Source organism: Magallana gigas, chromosome 2, assembly GCF_963853765.1.
Source record: "Magallana gigas chromosome 2, xbMagGiga1.1, whole genome shotgun sequence".
Lineage (NCBI taxonomy): Eukaryota > Metazoa > Mollusca > Bivalvia > Ostreida > Ostreidae > Magallana > Magallana gigas.
Genome location: NC_088854.1, coordinates 59,780,403 through 59,797,822, shown reverse-complemented (window position 1 = coordinate 59,797,822; position 17,420 = coordinate 59,780,403). Strand labels below are relative to the sequence as shown.

At 34.6% G+C, this 17,420-nt stretch overlaps 2 protein-coding genes across 3 annotated transcripts; one reads left to right on the top strand and one right to left on the bottom strand.

The window, feature by feature from the left end:
- Positions 1–463: 463 nt before the first annotated feature.
- Positions 464–5,704, bottom strand: LOC105348462 (N(4)-(Beta-N-acetylglucosaminyl)-L-asparaginase). Its single transcript, XM_034447485.2, has 8 exons — positions 5,565–5,704; positions 3,948–4,101; positions 3,377–3,489; positions 3,172–3,284; positions 2,676–2,899; positions 2,465–2,572; positions 1,717–1,850; positions 464–828 (listed from the first exon to the last, which is right to left on the bottom strand). The coding sequence occupies exons 1-8, from the start codon at positions 5,671–5,673 to the stop codon at positions 650–652; spliced, it is 1,134 nt and encodes a 377-aa protein (XP_034303376.2). The 5' UTR covers positions 5,674–5,704; the 3' UTR covers positions 464–649.
- Positions 5,705–6,814: 1,110 nt separating this feature from the next.
- On the top strand, positions 6,815–15,416 carry LOC105348463 (myotubularin-related protein 2). 2 transcript variants are annotated; one of them, XM_011457889.4, is made up of 16 exons: positions 6,815–7,108; positions 7,315–7,390; positions 7,770–7,864; positions 8,879–8,989; positions 10,094–10,195; positions 10,354–10,437; positions 10,732–10,806; positions 10,904–10,978; positions 11,343–11,534; positions 11,847–11,938; positions 12,116–12,209; positions 12,299–12,397; positions 12,605–12,805; positions 13,176–13,289; positions 14,402–14,581; positions 15,119–15,416. In XM_011457889.4, the coding sequence occupies exons 1-16, from the start codon at positions 6,935–6,937 to the stop codon at positions 15,275–15,277; spliced, it is 1,923 nt and encodes a 640-aa protein (XP_011456191.2). In that variant the 5' UTR covers positions 6,815–6,934; the 3' UTR covers positions 15,278–15,416. The 2 variants fall into 2 exon arrangements, with proteins under 2 accessions (XP_011456191.2, XP_065933634.1); XM_066077562.1 differs by lacking the exons at positions 14,402–14,581; positions 15,119–15,416 and adding an exon at positions 14,303–14,347.
- The last annotated feature ends 2,004 nt before the right edge of the window (positions 15,417–17,420 follow it).

Here is a 17,420-nt window from a genome sequence, read left to right as displayed (position 1 = left end):
CTCAAAGAAAATTCAGATATGAAGGGATTTATAAAGACCAAATTGAGGCGGATCGGTTTATCATTTTACAAAGACACCTCTTAAAAGGTTTATTTTAAATTGTTTGAAAGTTCTTATAATACATTCACTCTCATAATCAGAGAAAATGTCAAATATTGGGGAAGGGGTTGGGGTTTGATTAATTTCACAAGTTTGCGGTGAATAAATTTTCACTTTATATTCATTATATCTGTAAAAGAGCTTATTTCTTAAATATAGGAATATGGGAAAGGTCTATGTTTCTAGTTTCTTTGAAACCAAGATTTCATTATATCTTTGTTCGTAATAAAAATTGACGTACATAAGTTCTTATAAAATTAAGAATAGAATTTGTTGTTCAAAAGTGTTTCCAGAAATGGTATTGAAGACACGAAGTGCAGAAAATCGTGTCAACATTTTGCAAATAAACACGTCATAATACAGGTATATATATGTAAAGTTAGTGCCTTATGTCGAAAGGTGATTTATTCATTAAAAGATAAATCTTATAAACCCTTTTACAAATAACTGCTGCTAAAAATACCCACGTCAGCTAACTGTCAGTAAGACATGATTATAAATATCGGGTAGGTCGCGTCTCACTTTTCTGGACTCAACGATTTACAAGACATCAAAATACAAAACTGCTAATGAAGATGATAAGTAAAAGTTTAGCTTGGTATGTATCCGCGTTTGCTGAATTCACTCCTGTCATACTGCTCTTGCAGTCTATGAAGTGAAGTTGGACTTCCGATGAAGAGTCGTCTGCTACGCAAAATGTCCAGTTTGTGTAGCCATGGCAAACAGCACCTGTGTGAAAATTTAATTGCAGGAAATGAACATACAGACACTATACTCTGTCCCGAGTTTTTGCTTCCACCACTTTTTGCTTGATATTTCAATAATAGTAAATACCTTTGAGCTCAAACTACGTTCATCCACTAATTTAATAAGAAAAATGTCCAGATTATATGTTTTGAAACGCCCTCTCTACCGCTTCAGGTTTCAATACACATCCAAAAATTGAAAGTCTACGGAGATTTTGCATTGGATCAGCCATTAATAAGCCCGGATGATAATGTTAAAAAATTGCGCGATGTATTCCGAGTGTATTCCGAATGGAGAAAAGATGTAAACATTTCCCATTACAAATCTCCGTAAGAAAATTGTTTTCGTTCCTGTGAAATTTTATGAGTGAAAAGGGATAATTCTTCATTGAAGATATCTTGGATATATTCCCTTTCATCGATTTCAATTGTATTTCTTTCACAGGTATGTGTATTTTTATTAAAAATCATCAAAAATTGATGGAAGCAATAACTTGGGACAGACTATTGACAAAAAAGTGCCTCATGCTCATTTTCAACGAAAAGTTATATTAAAAAATCACAAAATGTATATTGTATGATATCGCTATGTATGTTTTGTAAATGGTTAAAATGTTTTTTAAAAGGTGTCCAATTTAATGTAATTTTATTTTTTCCCTTACAAATTCACAATTTACAGATTACCTAGTACGGTAGCGCGCTGTGGTCATTAAAAAGTTCTGATTTTTGAAGATTATTGAGCTAACAAGAGTACTTGAGTTAACTTTATAAACATATTTTTCGGATATACTATAGTACAGTAGCGGTTTGTATTATAAGGTTTGATTGAGATTTTCAGTAAAGAGTACATGAGCTAACTTTAAATGCATACCGTATTTGCCATCCATGTTTACGGCAATCATTGCCCCATGGAATGATGGGTAAAATTTTATAATGGGTGCCATCGCTTTCTGTAACGCTGTTGTTGGATCAACCCCAGCCTGCATTTGTGACACTGCGTTAAAACTGAAAACATTCAAAGAATATCTTTGCGAGATCATCCTTTGCTCTTTTGACATTAATTCATTTCTTAAATGAATTTTTATACATTTTTGTTGAAAGTCTGTTCCGATTGAGACATTATTGAGAATTTGGAGAATAATTTATGCATGTGCATTAGTTAAATAGCTAGAAATAAGTTTAAAGTCGCAATTTTAAGTATATCTATTTTTTATTTTCATTCAATCGATTTCTAAACTTAAAAAGCCATTTAATCTAATTTGATTTAAGAATGAATTAAAAGTTACCTATGTTACAACACAACTTGGTAGTTTAAGCTTATAAATGGTTATTTAAAAAAACAATAAAATAATGCTAAACTGGTGTTACATAAAAATGTACGACTTCATTTTCTTTATTTTGATTTTGTTTACATTCAGTTAAGAAAATAAGGCAAAATTTCTTTAAATAAAGGCTGATTTGTACAATAGATTAATATCACGTCAACTTCAGTAATTATTACGTTTCTCAATGGTATTACATTGTGAAGTGGGCAATTTATATAAAACAAGATAGATAAATTTCGTTGAGCCAGTCAAATAGGAGATACAGCCAGAATCAAGTTATTAAGAAATACATACGATGGCAGAAATCTCATCATGACGTCACCATTTCCGGTCGCCGCTGCTCCGCCAGCGCCATTCATTGCGTAAGATCCGGCGCCCATTATCGGAGAGTCCCCAACACGTCTAAAAATAAATCATCATTATATTCTTAGTAAGCTAACAGCATTGTAGAACTTTAACTCTCTATACAGTGTTTTATTTTACCATAAGACTTCGGGACTATTACCCGGGTATCTTATATGTGAGTCCATTGGTTGACGTGCCAGCGCTGATTCTTCCTGATTGGTCAATAACAATCATTCCGATTGTGTCGTGATTATCTTCGCCAATGTTGTGCGCAAAGGCACTCTGAATGTCGTTACCAGGACTGTCCTGTTCCTCGGGATCCCCCATTGTCTGTGTTTTAGGAGTGTAAGGCCCACAACTTTGCCGCGGGTCCGGCGTGACGTCCTACATGATGAGATAAAGTTCACGTATATCGGGAAATTTGTTGCTTGTGATCAATTAAATGTGTCAAACAATCACAGCACTAAGCACAGGTTATACTTTTTCATGACTTTTCTATTTAAAAAAAATAAAATCGCCATAAATTAAAGCAGAGTACAATGTTACAGTAACTACTTAATTCTGTATCATTTGACAAACATTTCCACGCCCATGCAATACGTTCCCGGTACATTAAACTTGATATTGCAATGAATATATTAGTATAATGCACGCACCTGTCTAAAGTTCGGCTGGCAGTGTTTCGCCAACCAGGCTTTCCATTTGCTCAGAGATCTATTCCCAGTTAAATTTGTTTCGCTGAATCCCATCTCCAAGGCAAACTTTGTCGCTGAAACAAAATTTGAAAACTTTATTCCTAAAAAAAAATCTGCACTAAAAAGAAGCGGGTGTCTTTTACTTGTCAATTAGTGAGCCACCTACCCAAGTCTCCCACCATCAGGGTGTGGTCTGTGTGGTCCATCACCGCCCGGGCCACAGCTATGGCGGTCTTCACCCGGCGGAGACATCCTACGGCACCCACATCCATGGTCGACCTAGAAACACACTTGGAAAGATTGACTTCCATCAGTACATTGATGTAACAATGGCAGGGGTGTTATCGTCTAAAGGCTTATACTCCTGCTACCGATTCCGTAAACATTGGATAGTATTTCATGATTGGTAAACACGTTGTTCTTTCTAGTAAAAATTACTTTTTGATTTTTAAATCTCAATGATAAGATTAGAAACGGGTTAGAAGTGTAATTAAGCTATTACACACTAAAATTGCAAAAATTGTTCAATTCTACCAACCATAATTTTCCGAGTAGCTACGTTACAGAATCAATAAATTTCAGTACAGGAAGCATAACATATTTGCTAGCTAGGGGTCTGATTCGTTTATTCTCATAAATGAGTTACTAGTAGTTTATTGCCTAACAAAGATGAAAGCATCAACAATTTCGTTGAATATTCCAAATTCCTGACTGTGCGCCCCCTACCAGCTGCCTACCCGTCCATAATCATGGCGTCCAGAGTGGTTTCCCCTTCTTCGTCAGGACTTCCGTTAGGTCCCACCGTCCCCCGACACTGCTCAGCCTCGCATTGACTACATCCGCTGACTACGGCGTCAACTGCACTTCCGTTGTTCAGTAGTGTGTCCCAAGCTGTACAATTAAAGTAGAAGATAAGACTGATCAGTAAATTTTGTGTGTGTGTGTTGGGGGGGGGGGTTAAATATTTTCAGCTCGCTTAAACCGATGGTTCAATTAGTGAATCGCCGCTCTTTTTTTAAACTCCGCCCCTTTTTTACAATTTACGTCACGGATGCTGAGGTTAGACAAACATCGCTGTATTAACATGGCGGCAAAATCTGAAAACGAAGTCTCTTTGAAAGCGAAACAACAAGGCTTTAAATATTACAGCTGTTCTAATCATCTGTTATCCGTACTCAGGTCTTCAGTCTCTTAACTAAATACATTTTCGACTTACTGAGCCGAATTTAAACAAAACTTGGCATAAAGCATGGAATACGGAGGCTATGTATATAACTACAAATCCAGTGATGGTGGATTTCTATGTCTTCAAATTATGCCTTTCATCGGACAGAAGGACGCTCCATAGAAATCAAATTGAATGATCTTTTTACGGCTAAAATGTTTCTAACAGCCATAGCCTGTATTAGCCCTTGAAATTACTACGCATAAAAAATAACCTTAGAGGCCATAATGGGATCAAAGTTTTTGTTATGCATACATTAAAGAGATAAAGATGAGGCAAGCTCGTATAAAGAAACTTTTTATTTCATTCATGTCATATCCTCAGCTGGACTCAGAAAGGGGCACTAGTCGGGAGAATGGGGTAGATATATCATATATATGTGTCAATATAGAAGTTACCGCTCGTATGGTCTTTACTATGATAGAGTCACTAGATAAAAAAGTAAAACAAACAATATAAGTTCTGAAATTCATTCTGATTAAACATTTGGTTTATAAAACTGACTATCTGTTTAGTCTTGATTTAGGTGAAGGATCGTTTAACAGCGTAAAACCATAACTATGTAATCAGGCCGTCTAAATATTGGGACGATTGATGTTAGACAAATGATCGTGCACATATACTTAGACCACATACTAACTAAATAAAGGACAGCCATGGCAAAACAATCCACAACGAATGGAGCTGATCTTTATTCATATTACAAACGATGTTGTTATTCTAATTTGCTTTCTAGTATAGACTTCCGTAATGTTATAAGTAAAGATCCAGTAAAAATGTCCGTGTTAAGAATTAGATTGAAACGAATAACGTTATACTGAATACCTCACCTTTGCACCTATTTTTGTAGCATAGTATAGGTGTATGGATATCATTGAAACTGAAACACGAGAACTTATTATTGTGGAAATCAATTTAAAATTATTATGAGTAAGGGGCTTTTGTTGACTTAAATGGATATGTTTTTCCTATCTACATTCAGGGTTTAGTTATTTGATTAGATCTACAGGTGACTATATAGATTTATTTTTTAAAAAAGCACATGTATAGAATATTACGTTGATTTATACCTTATCAGGCATAATGTATCATATTAAAACATGTACTGTAGTTTAAAATTATTACTTACCTGCCTTCGTGGAGTTAGTCACTGGCCAGGTGTTGATCACGATCCGCACCCCAGACCCCGCCCCTAACATCACCCCCAGAAGAACTACCCAGCATACTCCCCGTCCCATCCTCGCCTGGTTCCGTTCTTCCCCCGAGACCGTCTGAGAGCCTCCGTACTACCTGTGATTACCTGTCTGGAATGTGAAAGTGTCACAACCGTAGATGCCTAAGTATCACGGATACATGTACTTATATTTATTTAAATGAGTTAAAAAGTTGTGCTTGATGTATACTTAACATCAACTTACTGAATTACAAGGATCAAAGTTTTTAGAGTAGGTTTATCGGTCGTGATAGGTCCTAATCTCGATCACCGTTCATCTTACAGCATTATAGTTCATGAGGATCGATTCGTGCGCTCCACCCCCACCCCCACCCCCCTCCCTGGGCCGACCATTTCAATACCAATAAAACACCTGAATTTGTATATGATGGATCGTCGATTCTGACATCTACGGAAGTATGAGTGATATTGTTTTTACATCATTTTATTTTCAATACTTTGAGAATAAGTAGTATATGTCCAAATAATTAATTATTAAAATTTTTAACGATTTCATTGGTAAACTTGTACCCTGTATACACTTTGTTAATCCTGTTAATTTGATTTTTTATTCATTTTACTGTTTACCTATTGAATTAAATGTACAGACAGTTTTTATATATCCCAGTATATCCTGATATGCCACAAGATGTTATTGCACCTTTTTTTTTTCTTTTTTTTTTTTTTTTACAATACTTTATGTAATATTTTCTTTATATATATATTGAAGATTCTGGATATAAATAGATCGATATTCAGAAATAAATTTTATAATTGTTGTTGATGTTTTTAAAGCCACGATTGTTGTGGTATTTTTTTTTATTTATTTATTTTTGTGAGGGGGGGGGGGGGGTAACATTTAAATATGAATTAAAGCTTTTAACAACGATTTATAAAAAAAAAATATTGTGCTTTTATTTTTTGCATTGCATCTGGTTAGCAAAAAACTAGATCAAAAGACATGGTTGCTCAGACGAGCGATGTTGTCCATGAGACTCTGTCTAGCTATGCTCGCTTCTTTAGTTCTAAACGCACCCTTTAAAGCGTGTTTTATCTTGTAATGCACGGTAGATCATATTTTCAGCATGATTGAAGGGTGAATATATCTACGAATAAACTATAGTGCGACCTATCTAATTTACTCTTCAGCGCAAAAAAATTCAAGTAAATACTCCGACATTTAGCGACACCTATCGGAAGATTAAATGTCAAAAAACTTGTGGGGAAATGTTTTGGTTGAAATTTAATGAACCGTAAAATAAGTTTCAATTAGAGAAAGTATAGGAATGGAAGGAAATGATAAAGACACCCTAGCTGTTGCGCCAGGAGCCAGCACGGATTCGATATCTGAACCATCGTCCACCAACAGTTCGAAGGAATCGGTATCTCCCTCCAAATCAATTTGTTCAACTTCCTCGAATTCCTCTGGAGAGCAGCCTGCTGCGACAGAGCCTACCAAAGTATGCATTGTGTTCATTTTATATGTCAACAGATCGTTACTTTTAGTTTCATAAGTTCTCTACTTTTAAGTTTTGGATCAAATAGATATGAGGGTATAATTATTAATGTTCGAGAAAATAATTACTGTAATTTCAGTTAGTTCACCAATAAAAATACTCTGGACTTCTGTAATAAGTTCGATTGCGTATGTATCAATATTTTACAGGTTTCCTTTGAGTCATCGAAAGTAACAGTTACTGAAGAAATACCATTGCTTCCTGGAGAAAAGGTTCAAGGGATAGGTACCAATACATTTTAAATTAACTTTCATGTCCCTTGGCTATATTGTGTACTTAATTAAATTAATTAATTTTTACAAATAGAATGAAATTGGATAAGATAAAGTATTTTGAAGTTTTTATATAAAGGTTTGGCCTGCAGATCATGAAACTTTTGAAACTGTACTCTGTACTCAAACGTTCATACTCCATTCTGTAAGTCTTACTTGTATTTTAAAGTTGCACTAAAAATATGAAATTCTTGCAAGTATGTGAAGCACAGAGTACAAATTCTAGCATGGGTTTATACAGAAACAGCTTTCAGGCCCACATATATTATGTGCAAGTTTTTTCTCCTGCATTAAATTGCATTTAATTTCTTCTCAAACTTGGCATCTTACAGATGAGAATGTGACATACCTGTGTCCATACAACAGACCTATCAAAGGAACTCTTACGGTCACTAATTACAAACTGTACTTCAAGAGTGTAGAGAGGGTAAGATTATATCCTATGGTCACTAAATACAAACTGTACTTTAACTCTTTACCCCTTAATGCCACCTTTTGAATGTAGAAAGGGTAAGATTATCTCCTATAGTCACTAAATACAAAATATACTTCAAGAGTATAGAGAGGGTTAGGTTATATTTTGCTTAGTAGAATATCATCTGGTAGATAACTCACTACTGTACAAATCCCAACTCATGTATAACACTACAACCATTCTTTATTGTTTGCATTGAACATTCAGAATTGTTAAAACAGTTACATTGTAGCTTGTGTACATTTATGTTTGGATTTTACATACCTGATTTATCAGATGAAAATGGAAAATGATAATGGTATGTAGCATAAATAAACAAGACGGAAACGTCTTTCAACATCAACCAAGGTTCATTTTCTTCAGTTTGCCTCTGAATTACAAAATAACAAAGATAACGAAGCTTTACAAATTTATTAAGCAAAATCAAATATTGAACATAATTAAAACATTCACTTTGTTTGATTCCGTTTATAACCTATGAATGAGAAATGAAAAAGGGAGAGCTTGGTCTGTAGACCAACAAAAGAGTCTCTCAAATGCCCGATGATGGTTGTATGTATTTATACACTTTTAAAAGGCAATAGAATTTGAATAACAATAGACAGGGAATCAATAGTCTTAAAATGTAAACGGAGTATAAATTTCTGGAATCAAACATATACAAAAACATATAGATATACCACAGGTACATAAAATCTATATTTCCTTCTAATGTTTTTTTTTTTAAATCTAGAACACTTTAACTTTAAATGATTGATAAAAAAAATAGTTTAAAAAATGCAATGTGAAAGAGAAATCTGTAGTACAATGTAATATCATTTAATAATGTGTAGACATATGGACATGCAATGTGAAAGAGAAATCTGTAGTACAATGTAATATCATTTAATAATGTGTAGACATATGGACATATCATGAAAACATAATTATAATCAGTCTGACATGATTTGTGATCTCATTTTACAGGAATCCCCTTTTGTTCTTGATGTTCCTTTAGGAGTTATTAGTAAAATTGAGAAAATAGGCGGAGCAACAAGTCGAGGGGAGAATGCATATGGAATTGATCTTCTCTGCAAGGTAGGAAATTACTGATAAAAAATGTCAATATCACTTGCTTTTTAAAGGCCAAACATTTTACAAATGCCCCCTTTTTTACCTGTACAAACTTCAAAATGATGCCGCTTGTCAATCAAGTTTGAAAGCTCCCAGTTTGATTGACGTGATTGTCCGAGAGTGATCTGGCAAGGTCAGCGGACTTCTGTTTACTAGCAATTAAAACAGTATCTTTGATAATCCGTCATGTATCAAAAGGGGGAATTAAATATTGAATTTTTAACAAAACCGATATTAAAATTGTTTAGAAAATATTTATTCAAATTTGAAAATACGCAGTTTATATTTTCATCATGTTGAATGTTGTGACCTCATAAATTCCACGAAGATACACTAACAGCTCCAAAACATATAAGATTTTCTATTGAAAACAAACTTATGAGCTACTAAAGCTTTATTTATTGGTTATACACTCAATTTAAACATGGTATATGAAAACGTCGCTCCATGGAAAACGATCTCCATTTATTGTCCATCGTATAAGCTGCCTTTACATTCCACATTCTTACTGATTGTATTTTTTCAATTGTCCTTTACACACATGTGCTTAGAGAAAATTTAGACGACACATAACATTTCTGTTTAAAATTGCTTTGTATGGTCATTAGAACAGTAAGATATTTGAACTAAGACCAATTCTAACTATTTTTTTTCCTGTGTATTAATTTGCTTCCTGTGTACAGTGTTTAGCAGCGTTCACGACTATAGGTAGACTGCAAGCCCCGGAGGCTTACACCTCTAAAAATTAAGCCCTGCCCTTACCTGATAATTTACCATCCGGTAAAAATATTTGGCCTTTAAGTGGGAAATATGTTACATGGTGATTTAAAGGAGTTAGGAATTGAGATATATATGTAACCTGTCCATGTTTACCTCGTATATAATTAGTAAGCCACACAAAAAGATACAAAAAGGCAACCTTTTTTTTTTTGGATAAAAACCCTGAAAATGTTACAGAACTTAAAAAGAATTCTATGAAAATTCTTTGATTTCAATTAATATAGCAAATTGGAATAAATTGAATCTAAAATTGTATGGGAATTAACCCTGGCCATGTATATTTTTCAGGATATGAGGAATATCAGATTTGCACACAGGCAAGAAAACCACTCTAGGCGACAGGTGTTTGAAAAAATCCAGCAGTTTGCTTTCCCCATCACAAACAAACAGGTACATTATTTAATACATCAGCAGTGGTCCCTGCTTCTCAAGGATGATGTCTTGTAAATTAATGATTTATTCTTCATTTTATTTTCTCACAGTTATCATGGGTCAGGGACTAAGTAAGATACCATAAACTAATCATTATTTTCTTTTGCATATTTTAGCAATTGTTTGCATTTGAATTCAAAGAAGACTATGGCATTGATGGTTGGAAGGTATATAATCCAGAGGAAGAATATAAAAGACAGGTAATTATAGCTGTGTAAACTTACTTCTTATAAAATAAAGTGTTATTATCATTTTTAAAGTTAATTGATTTTTGCTAATTTAAAGATCTGTCAATATAAACACCAAGTGAACCAATTTTTGTGTTTCTCATCTTCAAATAGTTAATTTGAAAATATGGAAAATTCTGAGTAATTGCTAGATGAACAGTTCAGTTGTAAGTTCAGTCTTTGAATAGAGTTTGATCTCAAGTGTTTAAGGAAAAGGGCACTGGGGCCTATAAAATCTCAATTCCACACATTTAATTCTTTTTACAGGGCCTTCCTCCAGAAAGCTGGAGAATCACAAAAGTAAACGAAAAATATGAGCTGTGTGACACTTATCCTTCTGTGGTGAGAAAAATCTTTACCATCCTCATGTAGTTAAAGAAGATAATTTCATGTTTTTCACAGTTTCCTGTTACTAAGTAAAATGTTAAACCTTTTGTAGCTGGTTGTCCCAGCCTCTGTATCAGATGAGGACCTGAAACAAGTGGCCTCCCACAGATCTCGTAACCGCCTACCGGTGAGTTTATGATGCTTGTTCTTGTCATTTTGAAGTAAAATGAAATACTAGTAGTTCAACTTTCTGTAACATAGTTAGGTGTATGTGATGTTAATAATTAATATTCAAGCCCTAACTATTCCACATTTCTGTCACATGATCAGGTATATGTGGCAAAAATAATCACTGTTTGGACCTCATTAACTATTCCACATTTCTGCCACATGTTCAAGTGTATGTGACATAAATTATCACTGTTTTGGTCTTATATACGATCCACCTTTCTATCACACCGGTGAGTGCTCTTATCAATGAATATATTGACAGACATAAATATTCCCAGTATGGACCTTAACTAGTTCCTATTTCCTATATTATTGGTCAGGTGCTATCCTGGATCCACCCAGAGAGTCAGGCCACCATCACCCGCTCGGCTCAGCCCCTGGTGGGTGGGGCCCCGCTCCGCAGAAACCGTCAGGACGAACACTACATACAAACCATCATGGACGCCAACGCTCAGTCTCACAAACTCTACATCATGGACGCACGCCCGCTTGTCAATGCACTGGCAAACATGGTATGTGATGCCTGGAATACATGTAGATTGAAAAATAAAAGTATCACATATTGATCCTTTTAGTGTTCAGTGAAAAACACATATATTTACTCTTTTTCCTCTACTTTTGCTCAATATTTTGATATTGAATCAAATTTATTGAGTTGTGGCAAACTTGTTTTTAAGAAAAAATTAAACACAAGAAAACATTGTTGACCTGTCCTTAACTTTATCCTATACATGTACATATACTTTTAAGAACCTGTGTTTAATGAATGGTTTACAAATGACCATTGTATTATCATGCCTTCATTGTGTCTTCTTTATTTTTAGGCAAAAGGAGGAGGCTATGAGAGAGAGGAGTGGTACACGAATGCTGAGATTGCCTTCCTGGACATCCACAACATCCATGTCATGAAAGACAGGTAAAAAATGATAAATACACTGAATGTATATCATCACTGTCAAAAACACATCTACTTCTACTTCATGCTATTGCAGATCAGCTTGGACTACTAGTATTGGGTTCACTAATTCAATATTAGAGCTACTGTACATTGAAGTATCTGTTTGTAGTTGATGACTATTTTGTTTATTTACAGTCTGAGAAAGCTTCGGGAGGTTGTGTTTCCAACGATTGACGACAGTAAATGGCTGTCCAACATCGAGGCCACACACTGGCTGGATCATATCAAGGTGTGCTGCTGTTCTATACAGAGTGCTTTGTTCTGAAGTCTTTATTTTCTTTATGTAGTAACAACTTAATTTGTTTGTTGTTTTTCCAGCAAATTTTAGCAGGTGCCCTGCGCGTGGCTGACAAGGTGGAGAGTGCCAAGACCTCAGTGCTGGTGCACTGCAGTGATGGATGGGACAGAACTGCCCAGGTAACAGTATTTTAATCTAGCCGTTAAATAAAATCTGATTATCTCTTCTTTTGATATCCAAATTAAAGATAATACTGTTTTAATCTGTTTTAATCTGAACAGTAATTGACAGCTGACCAGCATGTCGGCCTACTACCATGTCTTTTGAAATTCAGTTTTCTAATATTGACTGCTATTGTACATTTAATTATCAATGTTACTTGACAGTTGACCAGCCTAGCCTCCCTGATGCTGGACCCCTACTACAGAACCATCAAGGGCTTTGAGGTGCTCATTGAGAAGGAGTGGCTCAGCTTTGGACACAAGTTTGCCCAGCGGGTGGGGCACGGGGAGGACAGACACTCAGACACTGACCGATCCCCTGTGTTCCTACAGTTTATGGACTGTGTCTGGCAGATGACCCAGCAGGTTAGAGTCTACACATCCTCCAAGAATTCTCAACAATCACTTAAATTTACTCATTCAATTTATGTTGATCAATGCAGTATTGAAGATTCCCAATTAAGCGCAAGGAATTAAATGAAACTATGATAAAAAATTGGCATCAGCGGTATTATAATCTGACTCATGATTTGATGCTGAACGATTGAATTGCAGAATTAAGTACTCGCGTGAAATAAGGAATCTACAGTATAGTGTACAGTTATGTAAAGATTTTAGAGCTACTGTGAAGTGGTTGGGAAAAAAATAGATTTTAAATCTGGTTTTTCCTGTTTATAAATTTGATTATGATTTTGTGTTGCAATAGATCTTGATTATTTGTTGTTGACCTTTACAGTTCCCAAATGCATTTGAATTCAACGAGCATTTCCTGATCACCATCATCGACAACGCCTACAGCTGCTTGTTCGGAACCTTCCTCTGTAACTGTGACCAACAGAGGACAGAAAAGGTCAGACTTATCTCCCTTTAAAGTTCAGTTTTTTCTTGTTTATAAATCAAATATTCTATCAGTACTTGCAGCTATATTGCTACACAATTTAGCATTCCAAATATGCATGTGCATGAGATAAGGTAACTTATAAAGCAAGAATCTGCCCCATGCCCATTTTCACTGGCAGTTGTGCCTCGTATGAATTTTACACCAAATTTTTATTTGAAATTTGTTATGAAAGAGCATTTATCAATATAAAATTTACATGGGATTCAGCATTCATGTTCAGTGCATTTTCTGTTAAGTAAATATTATATTTTTAACCTATTGCAAAAATATTTCATGTATTCATTCATGTGGAAACTTGGCATGGGATGCAAGGGATTGCTACTTTGTAAAAAATTTATAGTGAAACAAAAACAGCTCTGTATATATTGAGAGGTGTTTAAGTTGTGTGTGTTAATATTAATGTAGGTTGACACATACTTGGAAATTAATTGATTTCTTAAAAGTTCAATTTCTAATCAGGTTTTTCAGGAAAAATCCGGTTATTGAAATGGTGAAAATGGTGGGTGGGCGGCTGCCAAAGGGGTACCCATAGAATACCCCGTTTCTCTGGATAGGTAGTGTTCATCAATTCAGGGTTGACAAATGGATTATAGATACTGTTCAAGCAAAAGAAAACCCAGTTTGCTGTCACATTGACAGCTTTTCTTTTTAAGATTTAATGGTCATTTATACCTATGATTTACATCCTCTGTGAATTGCAAAGGACATTATTTGTTGTGTAAATAAACAAGCCACTCCGTGAAATTACATGTACTGGTATTTCCACTGAACATTTAAAAAATTGTTAGTCCACAAATATTGGCCATAAAATGTTTACCGGTAATCAGTGCCATAGTACACCTACTTATCTGTGTTGTAGGGACTGAAGCAGAGGACTGTCTCCATGTAGTTGTTTGTGAACTTTTAGATACATTGTGTATTTCTGTATTGTATGTCTATATCTGTTTATTTCTGTGTTGTAGGGGTTGAAGCAGAAGACAATATCCCTGTAGTCATTTGTGAACTGTCAGATTCATTGTGCATCTCTTTATATGTATTTATGCATATGATCTGTGTTGTAGGGGTTGAAGCAGAAGACGGTCTCACTGTGGTCGTTCGTGAATTGTCAGGTGGAGGAGTTCACTAACCCTCTGTACGCCGCGACTCTCCAGCAACATGTGCTGTTTCCTGTGGCCAGTCTGCGGAGGATCGAGCTGTGGACTGGATACTACTGTCGCTGGAACCCCCGCATGAGGCCCCAGGTAACATTTTTCTTTACATATACACTTGATCACCCCAATGAGGCTTTAGGCAACATTACAATACATACTAGGCACTATCAGTAGAACCATGTAATGAGGCCCTACATCACAACATACACATACCAACTACCCATACTCCTAGCCCATCACAGATTGTTGTTTGAAATGGGGAAAACAGATTCTGATATCTTGTATATCCACTGATTCCATTGATTTATAATACAAAGAAATAATATACAAAGAAATTATATTTGATTCTGGGCTAATGGTTATACATATCTATGAATGTTTATTGAGTTCTTATTGAAAATAATAAATTTTTGGCCAATAAATGCACAACTTTCATGGTTTTAAGCAAAATGTATTTTACAAGTAAGCAAATAAATTACTCTGCAAATAAATGAATTAAAAATATTCTACCTCAGCTTTTTAACAAGTAATTTTTGCACTTTTCTGATTGCAAAAGTAAATTTGAAGCAGTGTGTGTACTTTTTGCATACTAGGTCTATGTTTTATATGCCGGTATTTATTTTTAAGGAACCAATTCATCTAAGAAATAAAGAACTGTTGATACTAAAGGCACAGCTCCAGAAAAAAGTAGATGAACTCCTTAAAGAGCTTGAGAATAAGAAAGCCAAAGGAAAACTAGCCTCCCAGAACAGCCCACCCAGAATCTCCTCGCCTATCAATGTTTAAAATACTACTAGCCATTGGCCAATCCTCACCTATCGATGTATGAAACACCACTAGCCATTGGCTGATCTTGACCTATCAACGCCTAAAAACATCTCCAGGCACTGGCAGATTTTCATCTTTTCGAAGTGATCACAAACACTTGGGGCCAATATCATTGGTTAGAATGAAGGAAGATAGTGACAAAAGAATATACTCTCTTTGGTCTTTTTAGACTAAAATTGTGCAATATTTTGTATATCATTTATATGCAAGTTAGTCTCTTAGTGTTCAATAAAAGGAAAAATAAATTTTTTAGAATTAGAATTTTTTTTTCTATCCTTTTTTTGTCAAATTTTGGGATGTTTTTTACTCAGGGTTTGAGATGTCAAATTTGAGTTGTTATAAAGTTCAATGTCATGAGTACAAGTTGTTCTAAACACAAAAAGTATTTATAAAATAAAATATTATTGACATAAAAATTAAATATTTCCTATATCATGGAATTATTAAGCTCAAACAAAAATGGACTTATTGTAAAACAGAAGAAATTATGACTATATTATTTTCGCTAACACATTTTTGGAGGTACTATAAAATTGTAATTGTCATTTATATTATTTTGCATATTTTCTGTTGGTTTTATCTCACTTATTTATGAAAATAAACGTATGACACGCAAATCAAACTTAGAGAAAATTTAAATGCATAAAATTATAAAAGACACCATATCTCTAAATTTCGATCATTAACCTCATACAAATTTTATACCACCAGATAAAGGTCAGTATAAATTGTTATATCCTATTAATGTTTAATATTGTCATCATTCAGTTTTTAGAAAAATAGGTAGGGATTTTAAATCTGATAGAGGAAATTCGGACTGGAATATTTTTAGAAATTGTCGTTGAAAATATACTTCTTTTAAAGTCCCACTGCCATTCATAACTGTATTTCAATTTTTCATTCAGACTTAATTGTTTGTAATATTTTCACAATTAAAAATATAACAAACATAGCGTATAATTTTAATGGATTTTTCTTAATTCCCCCCCCCCCCCCCAAAAAAAAAAATCAATGGCTATTTACTAAAAAAAAGTAGGCCATTCAGCTATTTTTGAAGTTGAAAAATAACACTACAGTCAAAGGACTATACCATACAACAGAATAGATTGTTTTTCAACATCATCATCATCATCATCAGATAAATTATTTTTCATTATGAGTAACTAAACTTCCTCCTTAATTAATGCACATTTTTATAGCTTAACATTATAAAAGAAATGAAAAGCTTCAATGGCCATAACATCCGGGTAATTATGATCCGGCTCAGCATCCGAAGTCTTCGTCTGTGGCTTCGCCGTCACCATTTTTTAAAATGACTCAACTCAGTTCCCAACTCAAAGCCCTTATTAAAAGGGTGCTTAAATTTGAGGTAAAAAGTCAAACTTAAAGCTGAGAATGACTTGAGGGAAGTTGAAAGCAGGTTAAGCTAGTATTTACATCAATATGACCGCCCTGCTTATACCTGCTAAAAATATTAGACTGACCTAAGTGATGGATTTATGCCGAAAACAGTTCTGTATGAAAAAATATCAAACAGTTTCAAAGCCTGTTAGGGCCGAGAACTGTCTGATATTTTTTTTCGTACAGAAATGTTTGAGGCATATATCGTACTTAAAGGAACTTTGACACGATATGAGCCCAACATTTTAAATTTCATGTTTACATGTTTAATGTTAAGAAAGGTTTATTTGGGTAATTTTTAAGGTCAGACGACACGTTCCTCGAGAATCTTTTTTGTATCTCCTCGTAATAAAGAGTTCCAATAAAAAATATATTAATTCTATAACTATTTTAAAAGTGATTTAATTGGATATGGTTATGTGTCTCTATGGCCGAGTGGTTAGAACCGTGGCCGCTCACTGACAGAAGCGTATAGGTTCTAGAGGTTGTGAGTTCAAAGCCCCGCCCCGGCCGAGATAGAGATCCAATATTGTATAGGAAGTTATATAGGAAAATGCATACTCTATTATTTTGCAGAAATGCCTGGTAAGGTACCCTAATTTTTTCAAGAAAGCTTGTCAAAATAGTAGTAAACCATCAACAAATTCCTGGAAAAAGTTATCTAAAATTGAGGAACGTGTCGTCTGACCTTAAATGCTGT